The sequence below is a fragment of the Mobula hypostoma genome, chromosome 26 (genome assembly GCF_963921235.1).
Source record: "Mobula hypostoma chromosome 26, sMobHyp1.1, whole genome shotgun sequence".
NCBI lineage: Eukaryota > Metazoa > Chordata > Chondrichthyes > Myliobatiformes > Myliobatidae > Mobula > Mobula hypostoma.
This window is the reverse complement of record NC_086122.1, coordinates 19,812,222-19,828,185: the sequence shown is the minus strand read 5'-3', so window position 1 is coordinate 19,828,185 and position 15,964 is coordinate 19,812,222. Positions and strand designations below refer to the sequence as shown.

Sequence of the window (15,964 nt, the reverse complement as noted above, 5' to 3'; positions counted from 1 at the left end):
TGCTAGCCAACATCTTTTTTATGTCCCTCTTCTTTCTGACCTTATGCTCACTTTGTGTTCACCTCATCCATGAAGCTTATTTTATGCTCCTCTGAAACTGCTGAGAACTCCCACCTTTCCTTCCTCCCACTTTGCTTTTAATGTTGGCCAGACTATTTGGAGCCTACTGTTGTTCAAGTGGGTGGACAGAACTCAACAGGTCCTGGGTTTTTTAATCTGATATTGACAATGGCTTCACTCACTTGCAGGGAACCTCACGCGCTCTCTTTCCCGCCCCTCAGGGATCCCTCCATCTGCAGCCTCTCTGTGACATCATCTGGAGTCACATTACCAGCTTCTTAATATGCCCAAAAGCTAAGAATTCGATCTTCATGCCACCATCATCATCGTCGTCTTGTGCCCTGTTTTATGACGTGGGCGATCGTGATCCCACCACCATGATTGTTCTTGGCAGATTTTGCTACAGGAGTGTCCGCCATCACCTTCTTCTGAGTGATGCCTTTGCCAGACAGGTGACGCCACATTATCAATTCTCTTCAGAGATTGTGTGCTTGGTGTCAGTTGGCACATAACCAGGACTTGTGATACGCACCAGCTGCTCATACGGCCATCCACCACCGGCCCCCATGGCTTTACATAACCGTGATCATAGGGTTAAGCAGGTGCTACACCTTGCCCAAGGGTGACCCGGAGGCTAGCGGAGTGAAGGAGCACCTTTCGCCTCCTTTGGTAGAGACTTATCTCCACCCCGACGCCTGCACATCACCCTAAACCTCTGAATTGTTAGGTAGCAACTATTAGTAAAGAATGAATAAAGATTTCTTTCAACAACACAAAATGAAGCTCTCAGCCATGGCATGATAAATGGGTATGATTTGGTACAGGATAAGGTGCAGAAAGCAGAATTGATTGCTTTAGAGCAGACAGAAGATAGGTGGGGAGATCAGTCTGGAGGCAAAGAAAAAAGCATGGGTAAGGAATTGGAATGTAGATCAGTAAAGTCAGATAAACTGGACAATGTTACAACACTGGAAAATGGTAGTCAGGCAGTCCAAAGCTTACCTCAGTGACAGAATGATAGCAAGATTACAAGCACCTTAAGCAGCCAACCTTAGTCACCAAGCCAAGCTTCTCCCTAACAACTGATGGACAGACTAAGATGTTTGTAACCTCTGAGTCACTTTAACAATGAGATACGTTTGAGATTATTTTATCCCCATTATCACTTAGGCTGCCCTACTACCTGTTTTCAGCTCTTTCACCCTGCCCAGCATCTGCAGTCATGTGCAAACTAGGCTCTATTACAATAAAAAAAAAGAGCATAATGACCTGTTCAGATGTTGGAGAGCGTGGCTTGGAACAATACACCATCTGTTTGAAAATATAAACTCCTAATGTATGTGTATACATCAGATGCAATGGGGAAAAGTGAGCAAGCCAGAAGTTGTAAATATGGGCATGGATCACTTTGTGGTCTGTGACTGTTTATCTACTGCATGGCACTGTGTCAGTCTTTGTCTGATAAATTCTTGACATCTGTTCCCAAATCCAACAGGAAGCCTACAGACCAATAAACATATGATAGCGTCTATTGCCAAGAATGATGCACTGGTGCCTCCAATAGGTAAACTGAACAATTGCAGACACATTGATCCCTATCACCACAACCTGAAGTACAACCACTTTTCCTGCTCACTGTGAATATATTCAACCTTCCTTTCATGCCCACATCAATAATAATATTTCCAATTCAGCTTCTATCCCAGTCGAAAATGGCTAAGCTGGAAAGGTATTTAATAATGATTTTTTGGGTTTTAATGTCCTGTATTCAGCTATTAATCAAGTGTTTAAATATGTATTTTGAGCCAGTTTTATTTGTCCAGCTGTCACTTTAGGACAACTAGGCAAATAAAGGGCCAGAGGCATATTGAATGCTTTCTGCTAATTACTCAATATTAAAAAAAATCCACAAATCTTGATTTGCCATCTTGATTTACCGTTGACTGCTTCTGGTTAAGTAATTAAGTATGTACTCCCAACAAATTCTTCTGGTTTTAACTGTAGCTTATTTTTTTCTACAAATGTTTGTAATTTTCATATATTAAACTGGGAATTAGTGAATACTTAATTATTAAAACCCTCATATTTGATAAGGAGACAGATTTCTCATTCATAAATGTCCATTCAATTGCAGTACAAACACTAAAATGGGAATCATGCTCCAAACATAGTGGCTGGACCCTCAATGAATTTATTGACAGGGTTATTTCAAAAACAGAACTAATTATTGTCTTGTGTTGTTTCTGTTTGTGAAGCTGAATAAATTATGCTAATTTAAGAATTCAATGGATTTTTCAATTGATCCATTCTTCTATTTGGGGTATCGAAAACTGTGTTAACTCGGATCCAGACTTTAATGCAAATCTGAACTTCAATAATTTGCACTTAACCCTTGATCTATGAGAGAAGTGAAGCAGCATCTGTCATATCCATCCCAGTCTTTGCCAGTTCTCCCTTTAGCAACTTGAGCAATTTAAAGCCTCTGCATTTCCCAAACCATTTTCATCACTATTGAATAATAAAGATAACACACTTATAAAAGCTGTTCGATTCAAATATGAATGGTAATGAAACTCCAACAGTACATTGATTATAAGATGTTTATAGCAGTCAGCAATAATTCCTGAATACTTATTTAAAGGTCATTTAAATCCAATGTGATCCCATCATTCGTGAATCAGGATGACAATCTCCTACAATTGTCAACAGAGCCATTCGATTTATTTTATGTGCATAATAAATGCCACTGCCAGTAATCACAAAGGAACCTGGGCATTGAAATTTGTCTGAGTAAAATGTATTGAAGATATCTATTTTTAGTTTTTTTCTGAATGCAATCCAGAAAAAAGATTTTTGGCATCGGACACAATAAGGAAAAACCAAAGGCAGCACAATAAATCTGACAAGCTCATAAACAATTGCAGATAATAATGGGTTAGATATCCCTATGGATCGTCCAAGGCTTAATGTATTATACAAATAAATTTATATATATCTATCCATCTACACATACCTATCTATATGGAATGATATATTACTTATGCAATGTCTGTATGACTTAAATCTTGCCCAGAAGATGAAAACTAATTTCCTGCATTAATTACAGACCTGAACCAATCTGGCCTATTGCCTAAGAAGCTGGCAGTGAACCTAGAGGCCATTTTCCATAAATTCCTGTATTCATTTTTCTCCCCCTCATTCCTGGCAGCTGCAACTATATTTGGATGGTATGCTGTTTCATTGCTTTCAGAGGTATTGAACGCAATATGTACCATTCTTTCCTCCCAGGTTAGTCTTTCCCAATGCAGTCCTATAAATTCAAGTTCTGACTTTTGATAGGAGCCACCATTTTAAAAGATTCTGCTCTGAACCAGAATCAGGTTTAATATTACTGGCATTTGCCATGAAATTTGTTGTTTTGCAGCAGCAGTACATTGTAATGAATAATAAAAAAAACTATATATTATTAACTGTAAGTAGTGCAAAAAGAGAGCAAAAATATATTCAGAAATAGTGAGGTAGTGTTCTTGTGATTACTTCCATTCAGAAATCCGATTGCAGAGGGGAAAAAACTCATCCTGAAATGTTTAGTGTGTGCCTTCAGGCTCCTGTACCTCCTCCCTGATGGTAGCAATGAAAAGAGGGCATGAGCTGGGTGATGGGGTCCTTAATAATGGATGCTACCTTTTCGAGGCACTGCCTATTGATGGTGTCCTCAAAGCTGGGGAAGCTCATGCCCATGATGGGACTGGCTGAGTTTACAACTTCCTGCTCATTTTTCTCAATATCAGATGGTCAAGTCAAGTCACGTTTTATAGTCATTTCAACCATAACTGCTGGTACAGAACACAGTAAAAATGAGACAATGTTTTCCAGGACCATGGTGCTACATGAAACAATACAAAAACTACACTGAACTACGTAAGGAAAAAAACACAGAAACTACACTAGACTACAGACCTATCCAGGACTGCATAAAGTGCACAAAACAGCGCAGGCACTACAATAAATAATAATAAATCAAGACAGTAGGCACATTAGAGGGTACAGTAGGTTGGTGTCAGTCCAGGCTCTGGGTATTGAGGAGACTGATGGCTTGGGGGAAGAAACTGTTACATAGTCTGGTCATGAGAGTCTGAATACTTTGGTGCCTTTTTCCAGATGGCAGGAGGGAGAAGAGTTTATATGAGGGGTGTGTGGGGTCCTTCATAATGCTGTTTGCTTTGCGGATGCAGCGTGTGGTGTAAATGTCTGTGATGGTGGGAAGAAAGACCCTGATGATCTTCTCAGCTGATCTCACTACCTGCTGCAGGGTCTTGCGATCCGAGATGGTGCAATTCCGAATCAAGCCGTGATACAGCCAGTTAGAATGCCCTTCAAGGTTCATCTGTAGAAATTTGTAAATGTCTTTGGTGATATACCAAGTCTCCTTAGTGTCATAATGAAATGTAGCTGCTGAAATGCCTTCTTTGTAATTGCATCAATGTGTTGGACCCAGGATAGATCTTCAAAGATATTGGCACCCTGGAACTTGAAACTGCTCACCATTTCCACTGCTGACCCCTCAGTGAGGACTGGTCTGTACTTTTGCATGTGATTTAGAACTTACTATGTGATTAGTACACGCAGCTCCTAATGCTAATGCTCTTGACAATTTACATATATATGCATTAAAATAAAAGTTTCCCATGCCCTTGCACTAAAACAATGCAGAAATAGTGCAAACACTAATCAACAGACTTGCTTGTTACTTGTTACATAACTTCTCAAATGAAGCAGTTTAAGGCCAGTATCCCTGAAAGTCCATGTTTGGTCCATGAGCCAGCATAATGTTACAATCAGATAACATAAGCCCACCAAGCCAGGTGTCAGATGGCCACAAGGCACTATTTACCTAGAAGATGAAAGGTAATTCCAAGGTGTGAAGACATAGAATGTTACTATTGCATGGGATAAATTAATGGTCACCTCATAAAGCAGATCAAGAAATACCAAGTAACAAAACATTTAAGGTTAAAACAAAAAGTAAATATAGCAGATTCTATTAGTTGGACAGATTTATCGGGGCAGCTGCTTAATTGGGACAACTCTTAAAGATCAAAGGCATATCAAGAAAATAGTTGGTTTTCCATTTGTTTATTTGGGACAGTATACTGTTACTGAACAGTTTCTAACTAGTGCCAGTCATGTACCCTTGTGTTAGTGTCTACTCAGTGCTTGGAGTGAATTGTTTTTAAATAGCATCAGTTGTATGTGTTTGTGTTCAAAAAGCAGTGATTTTTGTCACTGATAGTTTGGGTGAAATAAGTAGTAAGACAATGCGGAACCGTTTTGATCACTGTGGTTTCAAGCACCAGGCTGTGAGATGCCAGAAATGGCAGGGAGTGAAAATGAAATGATTTCACTACTTCAACAAGTTAGGAACAAGAAAGAGTTTGAAGGTATCAACAATCATCTTGAATGTTACAATGAAAATGAAGATATGAAAGATGAAATCATTAAAAAGCTCATATGAAGACAGTCCATTATCTGTATCAGGTGTCTGCACTGATTTTGTTCATTTACAGTCAATCGTAAGAACAAGGCAGCTTATGCCGGATTAATTTTTCCATCTACAACTATTAGGGACTAATACACAATTTTATAGTACTGTAGTAGTATTGTAATTTGTTCTGTTTTTCATTTAAATGAATAATTTGTTACTCAACAGTTTGTCATTTTATACCTTTTTAACTATTTCCACAAAACTTCAGATAATTGGGACAGCCGCTGAAACGAGTCAACATTTTACTGGTCCCAATGTGTCCCAATGACCCGTAATCTACTGTATAGCGCTTGTCTTGTCTACATGTGTATTTTTTTTTGCTCGACTTTTAACATCCACTGAAATTTCTTACTTTTATATTCCAAATGAAATCCATTTGCAGAAACGCTGATGTCAGAGTAAAAATGTAAATAAAGTTGATTGGAGCTACTGTTCAACAATGCAGGGACTGTAGTACCTGTAAGACATCAAACAGAAAATAACTAGAAGAGATCGCCAGAACAGTACATACCTCCTTCACTTATACAACCCACAGTGAATTCTGAAAAATAATAACCAACACTGTAGTAAACGCAAAGGCTCTGCCACATGGTTAATTTGTTGGTTACTTGCAATTTACCTGGTATTAATGAATACATTTAATATCCTTCCTTCAGCATTATGTAAGGACATGAGTCAAGCTTTTATATTTACAATTTAATAGGCTTGTGCTACATGTACACTGCCGTGCCAATGTCTTAAGGACATGCAAACATATAAGGTACCTAGGGCTTTTCCACAGTCCTGTATAATTGGTTAAAATAGGAAGGTGGTTGGAAAAAGAAATAAATACTTAGCTTTATTAGCTCAGTAGCATTAAGCATTCTTTGGTAACTGGAAAGATATAATAGACACTACTGTGCAAAAGTTTTAGGCACCCAAGCTATATACATGTGCTTAAGATGTCCACACCAAGGTGAAGCTGTACCAGAGCTGTATTCTGTCCACACTCTTATATGGGTCAGAATATTGGGACATGTCAGAGAACAACCTTGTCAAGCTGTCAGCATTCCACACCATGAGCCTCCGGAAGATCCTCCATACTTTCTAGCCAAGAAAGATCTCCAACCACGCCCTACTCCTTCAGTGCCACCAAGAGGACGTGGCCACAATCATCATGAGGATACGTTGGAGCTGCATTGGGCATATGATGAGGAGAGGGACCAACTCAATCATCAAGACAGCCCTTCATTGGACCCCTAAATGCCAGCGGAAATATGGGGGACAAAAGACAATTTGGCGTCATACCGTGGAGGCAGAAATGAGGACCCTGAACCACAGTAGGGGCACAATAGAGAAGATGGCTAAGGACAGACAGAGATGGAGGACCTTCATTGCTGCCCTAAACACCAGTGGTGTAACAGGCAGTAACTAACTAACTATGACGTTTGCACTCTACTGTAAAGATTGAGCAATCAGGTCCCAACATTTAAAAACCAATGGAGGCTGCAGTTTCCAGGTGCGCTTTTGAGAACTGAGTGTATACTGCAGTATGAATTTTGTTACGTTATTGTGCCAAACATTACCATCAGCTGTGAGTTTAAAGACTTCAATAAAAAGATGTTTTATAACAAGCTCCATCTCTGTCAGTGACCCAAAAGGCCAATGGCAGCAAATTGGCATTTTATTTTTGTTGCTTGACCAAGAACAGCGATCCTGTTCATGAGGTGAAATAGTGACGATGGCAGGCGTGGATGTGGTGGATATTTTAGTGAGATTGAGTGATCTGATTGGTCACAGCCATTTATTTTGCACAGGGAATGAGTAGAAATATTGTCGAGGCCAAACAGCATTGGGAAAGCCTTGGAGAGGACAGAGAAAAGAGAAGCACAGAGATTGTGTAAGATCAGGATGATTGTATTACTGTTGGTTGGGATGGAGATGTATGTTACATTGATGACACTGTATCACTGTGAGCTACTGAAGAGATCTGATTAGTGAACATGATGAAAATCCAGAACGGATATTTTAATCTGGAGCTCGCAGAATTCTTTCAGAGCCATAAGCATTAGTAAGAGGCAATTTCACTCAGAACATTATTTTGAGGTGCAAACATCAAGTCCGCAGAAATTGCAATGAGACCGTGATCTACTTTATCACTGATGCAGCAGACAGGAAACTGGTGGATAGTTAGAGTACAAGACATAACAAAACTGATAGTCATGCAGATGCAAAAAGGTGAAAAGGCCTTTCGATGAATATTCCATCGGTACCTGAATTCAGAGTGTTCATTCCAGATGGACTTTATTAGGTCTGGGGATATTTATTTGGGAATTAACCTCTCTAACAAAAAGTAGCTGTTGGTAAAAACCATGATCTCTTGCCTCAGGTGCAAGTATGAAATGCTGAAGTATCAAAAGCAGCTTAATTTCTCTTCTTTAATGTCTCTCTTTTCCTTTACGAGTTGGATGGAGTTCTTTTAGAGCCTGGATCCAACTCAGACTGCAGTTCTTTATGGCAATGGTCCCTGCGTCCAGAGCTCAACAACTGGCTGATTTTGATATCCCTAGGATGCCACTTGGAAGTTGTGCGTTTTCGGGGCCCTGTGGACGAATTGATTCCATGCTGGTATTGCTGATCTAGGCGTCACAGGAGAATGGAACATCGCATAGCGACAGCAGATGAGGTTGTTGGAGGCCTCTGTACTCGGGTATTGTGCTTGCCCTCTCTTTTTCTCTTGATGGTGGGGGGGGGGAGAGAGAGTTTGCTACTGATTCACAAGTTGGAGAAACTCGGATTGAAGGTGGCGTGGCAGACTGTAACATCATATTCAGCAATCTGTTGCTTTGTTGGTCTGCCCTCTCGCTGTGTAAGGGTGACACCTCTCTGTCCCTTGTTGGTGAGAGAGCAAGCTTGTAACATGTCGAATTCATCAGGTGAACAATAGTTTTTGTTAGACTGCAAATCATGGTCCCTCTTCAGGAGATTTGCTATTGCTTGTTTGGTGGGTGGTCGGTGCTGGTGCTTGCTGCTGAAATCAGTGGGGGAGGGGCGGGGGAGAGTTGATGCTTTGCTGATGCTTGTGCATAGGAGGGGGAGTGCTGTGCTTTGGGGTTTTAAAGTTTTTCTGCCATTCATCCTTTGGAGTGCTCTTCTGCTTTTTGTGGATGTCTGTGAAGAGTAAGAATTTCAGGTTGTATACTATAAACATTCTCAGATTAAGTGGAACCACTGACCAATCATTATGTATACTCCACTCAGTCAGATTTGAATTCAATTTTTTTGATCTCAAGTAATTCTAAAAATGAGTAGTTATCACAGTGTTATATTTTAAATGAACATTTTGATGCACTCGGACAGCACCAAGAAGCAAGAGGATAAAATTATGGATAATACTGTATTCATAACATGAAGACAATAATGTTGAAGCAACAACTGCTGAACAGCATGCTGGACTAGATGAGCACAAGATTTAGACATGATAAGTACAGCTTGCCCTAAAGAATTCTGCAGACCAGAAGAAGAGATTGAGTTGTGTTATAATTGGTCAAATTATAAATTGCATATGTTGACTGGAAATAGTTAATTTAAGATGACAATAATTTAATATTATGTAAGTTTTTATTAGTTTTGTATTATAATAGAAAGCAATGTCAGCTTGTGTTACTATATACTAAGAACTGAGTGTACTTCTTGACATCTACATATTTTACCACATATTACCGTCAGCTGAGTTTACTACCTTCAAATAAAGGATGTTTTCCTGAAGCTCTGTCCCTTATTTTCCTTTGTAAGCAGCAACACAAAGCAGCCTGAACATTCAATTGAATTCATTTAGAAGAATAAAGGTGTTCACTGTAAACATTATGGTCACTTTCAGGAAGCATAGAACAATACGTTGGCAGAAAGCCATTGCATTCCAATACAGAAAAGGTTTGCATCGATTAAACTTCGTGCATCAGTCATAGATCATGTTCGCTGGGCAGAGGTGCTGGGATAAAAAGGAAAACGGATTCCAAGCCAACCTGTATTGCCTCAGCTTCAGATTCTTTTGAATAAATGACCTGCTGTTTCAAATTGACTTGAAATAAATGAATTCAGCTTATAGCCTTAATAGAGGAGAAGGATGCAAAATCACATCACAATTGATTAGTGTTATGCCTTGTAACTCGAAAACATTAAACTAATTAAAAGAAAGACACAGGACTAGGGCTGCGAGCTGAACTTCATTTTTACCTGAAGCGAGGTCTGCACATATCACATAGTAACATCATGATCTATGCAATACACATATTTTTATAACTTGTAATATATTATTTAATTGAATAAGAATATTTTACCAAATAATACATTCACAATATTACTCAAATATTAAATATATAACACTCCTTAGTAGTTGTATTATAGAGTATAATGTATATAAGTTCGTGGCCTAAGGCAGATGAAGATGAGTCATTAACTTCAAACTTTCTGTATTATCACTCAAAGAGTTGAACTGCACCTGCATGTAACGAGACCGTCTTGGACCTCCAGGTCATCCACAGCAGGGGTGATTGATAAGTTAATGGCCCTAGGTAGAAGAAGATGAGTTAACCAGCTCTTGTTACATGCACGTGCAGTTCAACTTTTTGAGTGAGAATGCAGCAAGTTTTAAGTTAATAACTCATCTCCTTCTACCTTAGGCTACAAACTTATCAATCACCCCTGCTGTGGACCACATTCTGGAGGTCCAAGGCGTCAACTTCTACAAAGAAGGGATCCGTATGCTCCACTACCTCTGGACTAAGTGTGCAAATGTAGGAAAAATAAATGTGCTAGGTTTTCTAAAATTGACTCCTTCTGCCTTAGTCCACAAACTTATCAATCACCCCTCGTATATTGCAACTACTATATAGACATTCGCAGCAGAGTAAATTTTAAATTGTCTAATTCAGGCTTAAAGATTTAATTGCTGTGGAGGCTTTCTTTATCTTGTGGGACACCATCTTTCCTGACAAGGGGGCTCACTCTGACAGGTGAGACTTGTGGCTGTGAAACAATCTCAGGTTCTTGGGGCCTCTTCCGTGGTGGTTGTAGGAGCTGACTCTGGGAATGCAGGAAATGGTTCTGACAGCCCTGGATATGTTTCTTCTGGACAAGTTGGCATCCAAAACAGTGCATGACAAGCTTCGCTGGATGCTGTGCATCATATTGTGCAAGTACAGTGTCTGCCATCACCATTTCCTTTACCTTTCTGGAAGCCACCTCCCACGGCTTTGTCCATTGCCATTTCTTCACAATCTGTAGCAATGAGTTCAAGAGGTGGAGCACAGTAGGCAGGTTAGGAAGGAACCTTTTATATTAATTGACAAATGCTAAAAAGGACCACAACTGTGACACATCCTTCGGCCTTGGGGCATCTAAGACTGCTTGAAATCTCAGCATACTTGTGAAATTCTTGTGCATTGATGCTGCGATCACAGTAAATGATGCTTGGTTTAAAGAATTCACACCTGTTGCAATGTGCTCTGAGACCATAATCTTCTAATCTTTTTAACATTGTATTGAGATCTTGGAGATGTTCCTCGTCATCCTTACTGGTAACAATGACATCATACAGGTAACACTGAGTGTCTGAACAGCCTTTCAGCACCAGAACCATAGTATTCTGCCAGAGTGCAGGTGCAGATGCTACTCCAAAAATATGCCTATTATAGTGATAAAGCACTTTGTGAGTGTTGATGGTGAGAAACATTTTGGACTCTTCTTCTATCTTGATCTGTAGGTAGGCTTCAGCTAAGTCCACTTTGCTGAAGTGTTTTCCTCCAGAAAGGTTTGCAAATATATCCTCTATCCTGGGCAAAGGATCTACTTTCTGTGCTGGGTTGATGGGAACTTTAAATTAAGACAGAGCCTGACAGACCCATTCTTCTTGGCTACTGGGACCACTGGCCTGTCCATGGCCTCCACTCAACTTTGGAAAGAAATCCTTTAGCCTTCATGTGATCTAGCTGTCTGGCTGCTTTATCACAAATGCTATAAGGCACTGGACAGGCTTTGAAAAACTTGGGTGTGATATTTTCTTTTAATAATAATTTACTCTTGATGTGTTTGAGTTTTCCAGTGCCATCCTTGAGCACTGCTGTGGTATCATCCAGTACCTTTCTTAATTCATTTTCATTTACTCTTTGCAGGGGATGTGGTATGCAAAAGATGGACGGATCTCCAATCAAGTTGTAGTTAACACAGCCGATCATAATCCCACAATGCAGGTCCTCCTATTTTCACCACATACAAGCTCAATGTGGCCTGTTGGTTGCTGTATTTCACTGTTACGAATGTCATTCTGACAGGAATTTTCTTTTCTGCAGTATAAGTTCTTAGCTGGATATCTGCAGGCTTCAGTTTAGTATCTTTTAAATGCCATTTAAACTCATTTTATGAAGTGACTGAAACAGCTGAGGAGTGACTAGTTCCATTTTAATTAATTGAATTATTAACTTCTGGTGTAAGCTGCATTGCTTGTCTGTTGTTAGTTTTCACATTTTAAATCTCAAGGCTATACCAGTCATTCATCACTCTCATCATATTCATATTTTCCACCAACAGCATGCAGATTAATGCTCTTTTGGAAACTGCATTTTGACTACTCTATCTTTTGCTCTTTGTTGTGTAGTCCATTTATTTTTGTCTGCCTGACATGCGTTTTGTATGTATCCTACTTTGTTGCATATTCTGTAAGTTTTTCCTTTAAATCTGCTTTGGTCCAGTGTATGTGAGATCCCTGACTCAATCATAACACATTTTGTTCGGCCAGGCCACTTTCTGGTGCAATTTTGATCATGCTCACTTTCATTCCTGACTGCAACGCAATTGTATCTTTGTCTGCTGTTTCTATTGATACACCTATTTCAACTGCTTTTTTAAATATAAGTTGTGCTTCAGTTAGCAGCTGTTTTTGAATGCTTTCTGGTAAGATTCCACAAACTAAACAATCTTTCAGTGCATCATTAAGCCCATCATTGAGCTGGCAATGCTTAGATAATCTCTTCAATTCAGCCAGGTATGCTGAAATGGTCTCCCCTTCCTTTTGATTCTGCTCATGAAACTTAAAGAGTTCTACAATCAACAGTGATTTCTAAATGTTCCTCCATTATGTTCAAAAGGTCATTTCAGCTGGTTTGGTTGAAGCAATTATAGTTTTAAGTAAACAGTAAGTCATTAAACCCAATACACTCAGTAAAACAGATACTCGTTTCTCGTTGCCAATTCCATTTGATTCAAAATAACAGCTCAATTCATTCTGTATACATGACCCCATTATCTTTTATGCAATTGAATGCATCTATCTTTCTGATGCAGCCAACCATTTCCATTCTTTTTTAAATTTATGATTATTATCACCAGGTGCTCGTTATTTATAACCCGTGAATTTGTCCATTTACTGCTTTTTTTACTAGATCATATTTCCTTTTCGATAGAAGCATGTGTTGTACTCTCTTTTCTTGTTACTTGAATGTTTCTTGCTTTTTTGTTAACTTGAATCTCTCACTGTGCTTCAACAGGTAGATAGACATCTTGGACTTGTTTAAAACTTCCTCATAACCACTGTTATGTTTTGTAACTCCAAAATATTAAGCTAATTTAAAGAAAGAACCGGAAACAGGGATATAAGTCTAACTTTGGTTTTACTTTACGCAAGGTCTGCATTATCAAGTGGTAGTATCATGACGTATGCAATTTACTAATATTTACAGATAATCTGAAATTAATTATTTAAATGAACAAGAATGCTTAATCAAACAATATATTTACAATATTACTCAAATAGAACCAAAATATTAAATACACAATAATTAGTATCATATATTTTCAGAATTTACTAACACAGGTTCTAAAAAAAGGATTTGTTCATTTCTCAAAGCTCAAAGTAAATTTATTATCAAAGAACATATATGTTACCATTTACAACTCTGAGATTCATTTTCCTGTTGTCGTTCACAGTAAATACAAAGAAAAACAATAGAATCAATAAAATGTACACAACAAAGACGGACAAACACTAATGTGCAAAAATCAACAAATTGTGTTAATACTAAAAAGAAAAAAATATATATATATGTAATAAATATTGAGAGCATAAGACAGTTAAATATATAAAAAAAATTAGCCAGAAATAGACAACTAAATTAAAAGGATATAATTATTTAACTTTAAGCATATTCTTTTATAAATTTTGATGCCTTGTTCTTTTAATTTATTTCTGTTTTTTATTCAGCAGGAAACAGGATGTTCCCCAGTATCAACCTGGTATCCAGGGTGATTTCTGATATCACCCTTGATACCGTCAGTTAGAACAAATCTTTTCAGTTTTTGTGAAATGTTTGCTTAAATGCACTGCTTTTTATGGAGTGGGAGAAGCAAATATCTCCTTAAAGTTATCCCCTCGAAAAGCATTTGCCATGATCATGTATTCACATCAGAAGGAAGCTAAAGTGTTACCACAACTGCCTGTACGGACTAATTGAACTAATAACTAAACACCACATTTTCAAAAGGCATCTTTCTTAATCTTAAAATAGAAATAAACATTGATTTCACAAAGTGCTTAGATTTTCAGTTTTAAATATTTGCAGTGTTTTTTTTTCCTTGCTATATGCTGATGTGCATTATTAGTCCAAAGAACATTAAAATTCTGAACAGTTAGCTATGTAAACATTTTCTATTACAGAATATCTACAAAAGTCATCTTCAAGGTTATCTTAAATTTGTACAGAGCTGCAGATTATTCTCTCAGGCAAAAATTAGTTAGTTTACGGTATGTATCCATGCAAAAACGAAAACATATTCTTCAAATAATCAATAATTTATGGGCAACCGAATGTGTTTATTTCATATTGGTCCGGAATAATACTACAACACTGAATGCGCTAAAACTGTATCTGTGGATTTTAGGAATGCTTTGAATACTTAAAGCACTCAATGTCAAAGACTACCACAGGCATTTTTATAATCTCAGGAACTAATGTCTCTCACAACAGTATAGCAGTTGCATTACTGCATTAAAACACATAACATGAGACATATAGATGAAGTTTGACTTACACCACCACCAGTGGAGAAAAAAAATTGTAAGTGGAATCAACCATAAGTATGACAGCAAAACTGAAGGTTTACACATGAGAACCCAAAGCATTGGAGCAGAATACTTAGCAAAAGCACAGTGGCTTGTACAATCTATATTCAGCCCACTTATCCTTCACCAAAGCAGATAAAATTTGCCTTACTTGGACTCTGGCAAGCATTCTTAATCTTAGCGATCCTTAAATAATAGTTCTATGGGTGTTTCATCTGTTCTGACCCCACTTGTCCCTTCTGCTTAATATTTTATAAAATGTTTTCTAACCTTTGGTGTGATTGCCAACTCCACAATCAGTTGGATATTTATCAACAAGAGTTGGACATCACCAGCTAAACTTTGCCAGCTATACTGACATTTACTGTCCAATCCTAATTTATCCTGGATTGAGAAATAAAGTATCAACCACGTTGCTAGAATCAGAGTCATAAACGGGCCTATTCAGGATAGTAAATTTCACAGCCTAAAATGATCCAGATTAACCATCTCATCAATGGTCGTGGTCTAGATTAAATATTGTGTAAACACCCGAACTATTTATATTTGTAATAGTAATCTGACATCATTGATCATAAACTCAATCTTCTTGTGTCCTTTGAAAACCACTTTAGACCTATGTGTCTCCACTTACAATTTGCTATTCTCCATCGAGTTCTTTCAAATGTCGCTTTCTAAGCAGAATATGCAAATATCCACCTATGTGAATTAGTGATCAGCCCAAAATTAGCCTAGATATTTTGCTTTGTTGCTGGATAATGTCATTTCCTGAGCAAAACACAGACAATGAGGGGAAGAAGAGTGGAATCACAAATTTTCACCTCACGCGGGTGTGAAATGGTTTTCTCTGCATCTCAGAAAGGAAGAGATCTGGAGTGACTAGACTGTAATCAAGTGCAGTGCTGCTAAGGAACATTGTTCCTTATTAATGATGAATCTATTATGAGGACAATCAATCTAAGCTGAATCTAGATATATCACCCAGAGCCTTCCAGAACTGAGAACTACAGGAACATAAAAATTGTAGAGTAACTTTAAATGAATTAAAAATATAAGCAATCAGAGCAAGGAAAGGTAATTCTACACCACTTCACTCTCTTACAAGATCATAGCTGAGCTTCAATAACATTTTCCAGCCCTGTCCTTATTCCTTATGTCAAAAAAATCTAGTGCTGAGAGTGTAATCAACTACTGTGCCTCACTAGCCCACTAGGAGTACAGAATTCCAAAGATGCCCTGCCCTTTGAAGGAAGAAATTTCTTCTC

The 15,964-nt window shown here is 38.2% G+C and overlaps 1 protein-coding gene across 1 annotated transcript in view; it reads right to left on the bottom strand.

The window, feature by feature from the left end:
- The window catches only part of csmd2 (CUB and Sushi multiple domains 2), a 2,031,293-nt gene that overhangs the window by 223,086 nt on the left and 1,792,243 nt on the right, over positions 1 to 15,964 (bottom strand). The window contains exon 37 of the mRNA XM_063033882.1: positions 5,958 to 6,062. Within this exon, the coding sequence (XP_062889952.1) occupies positions 5,958 to 6,062 (105 nt within the window). The remainder of the gene's footprint in view (positions 1 to 5,957; positions 6,063 to 15,964) is intronic.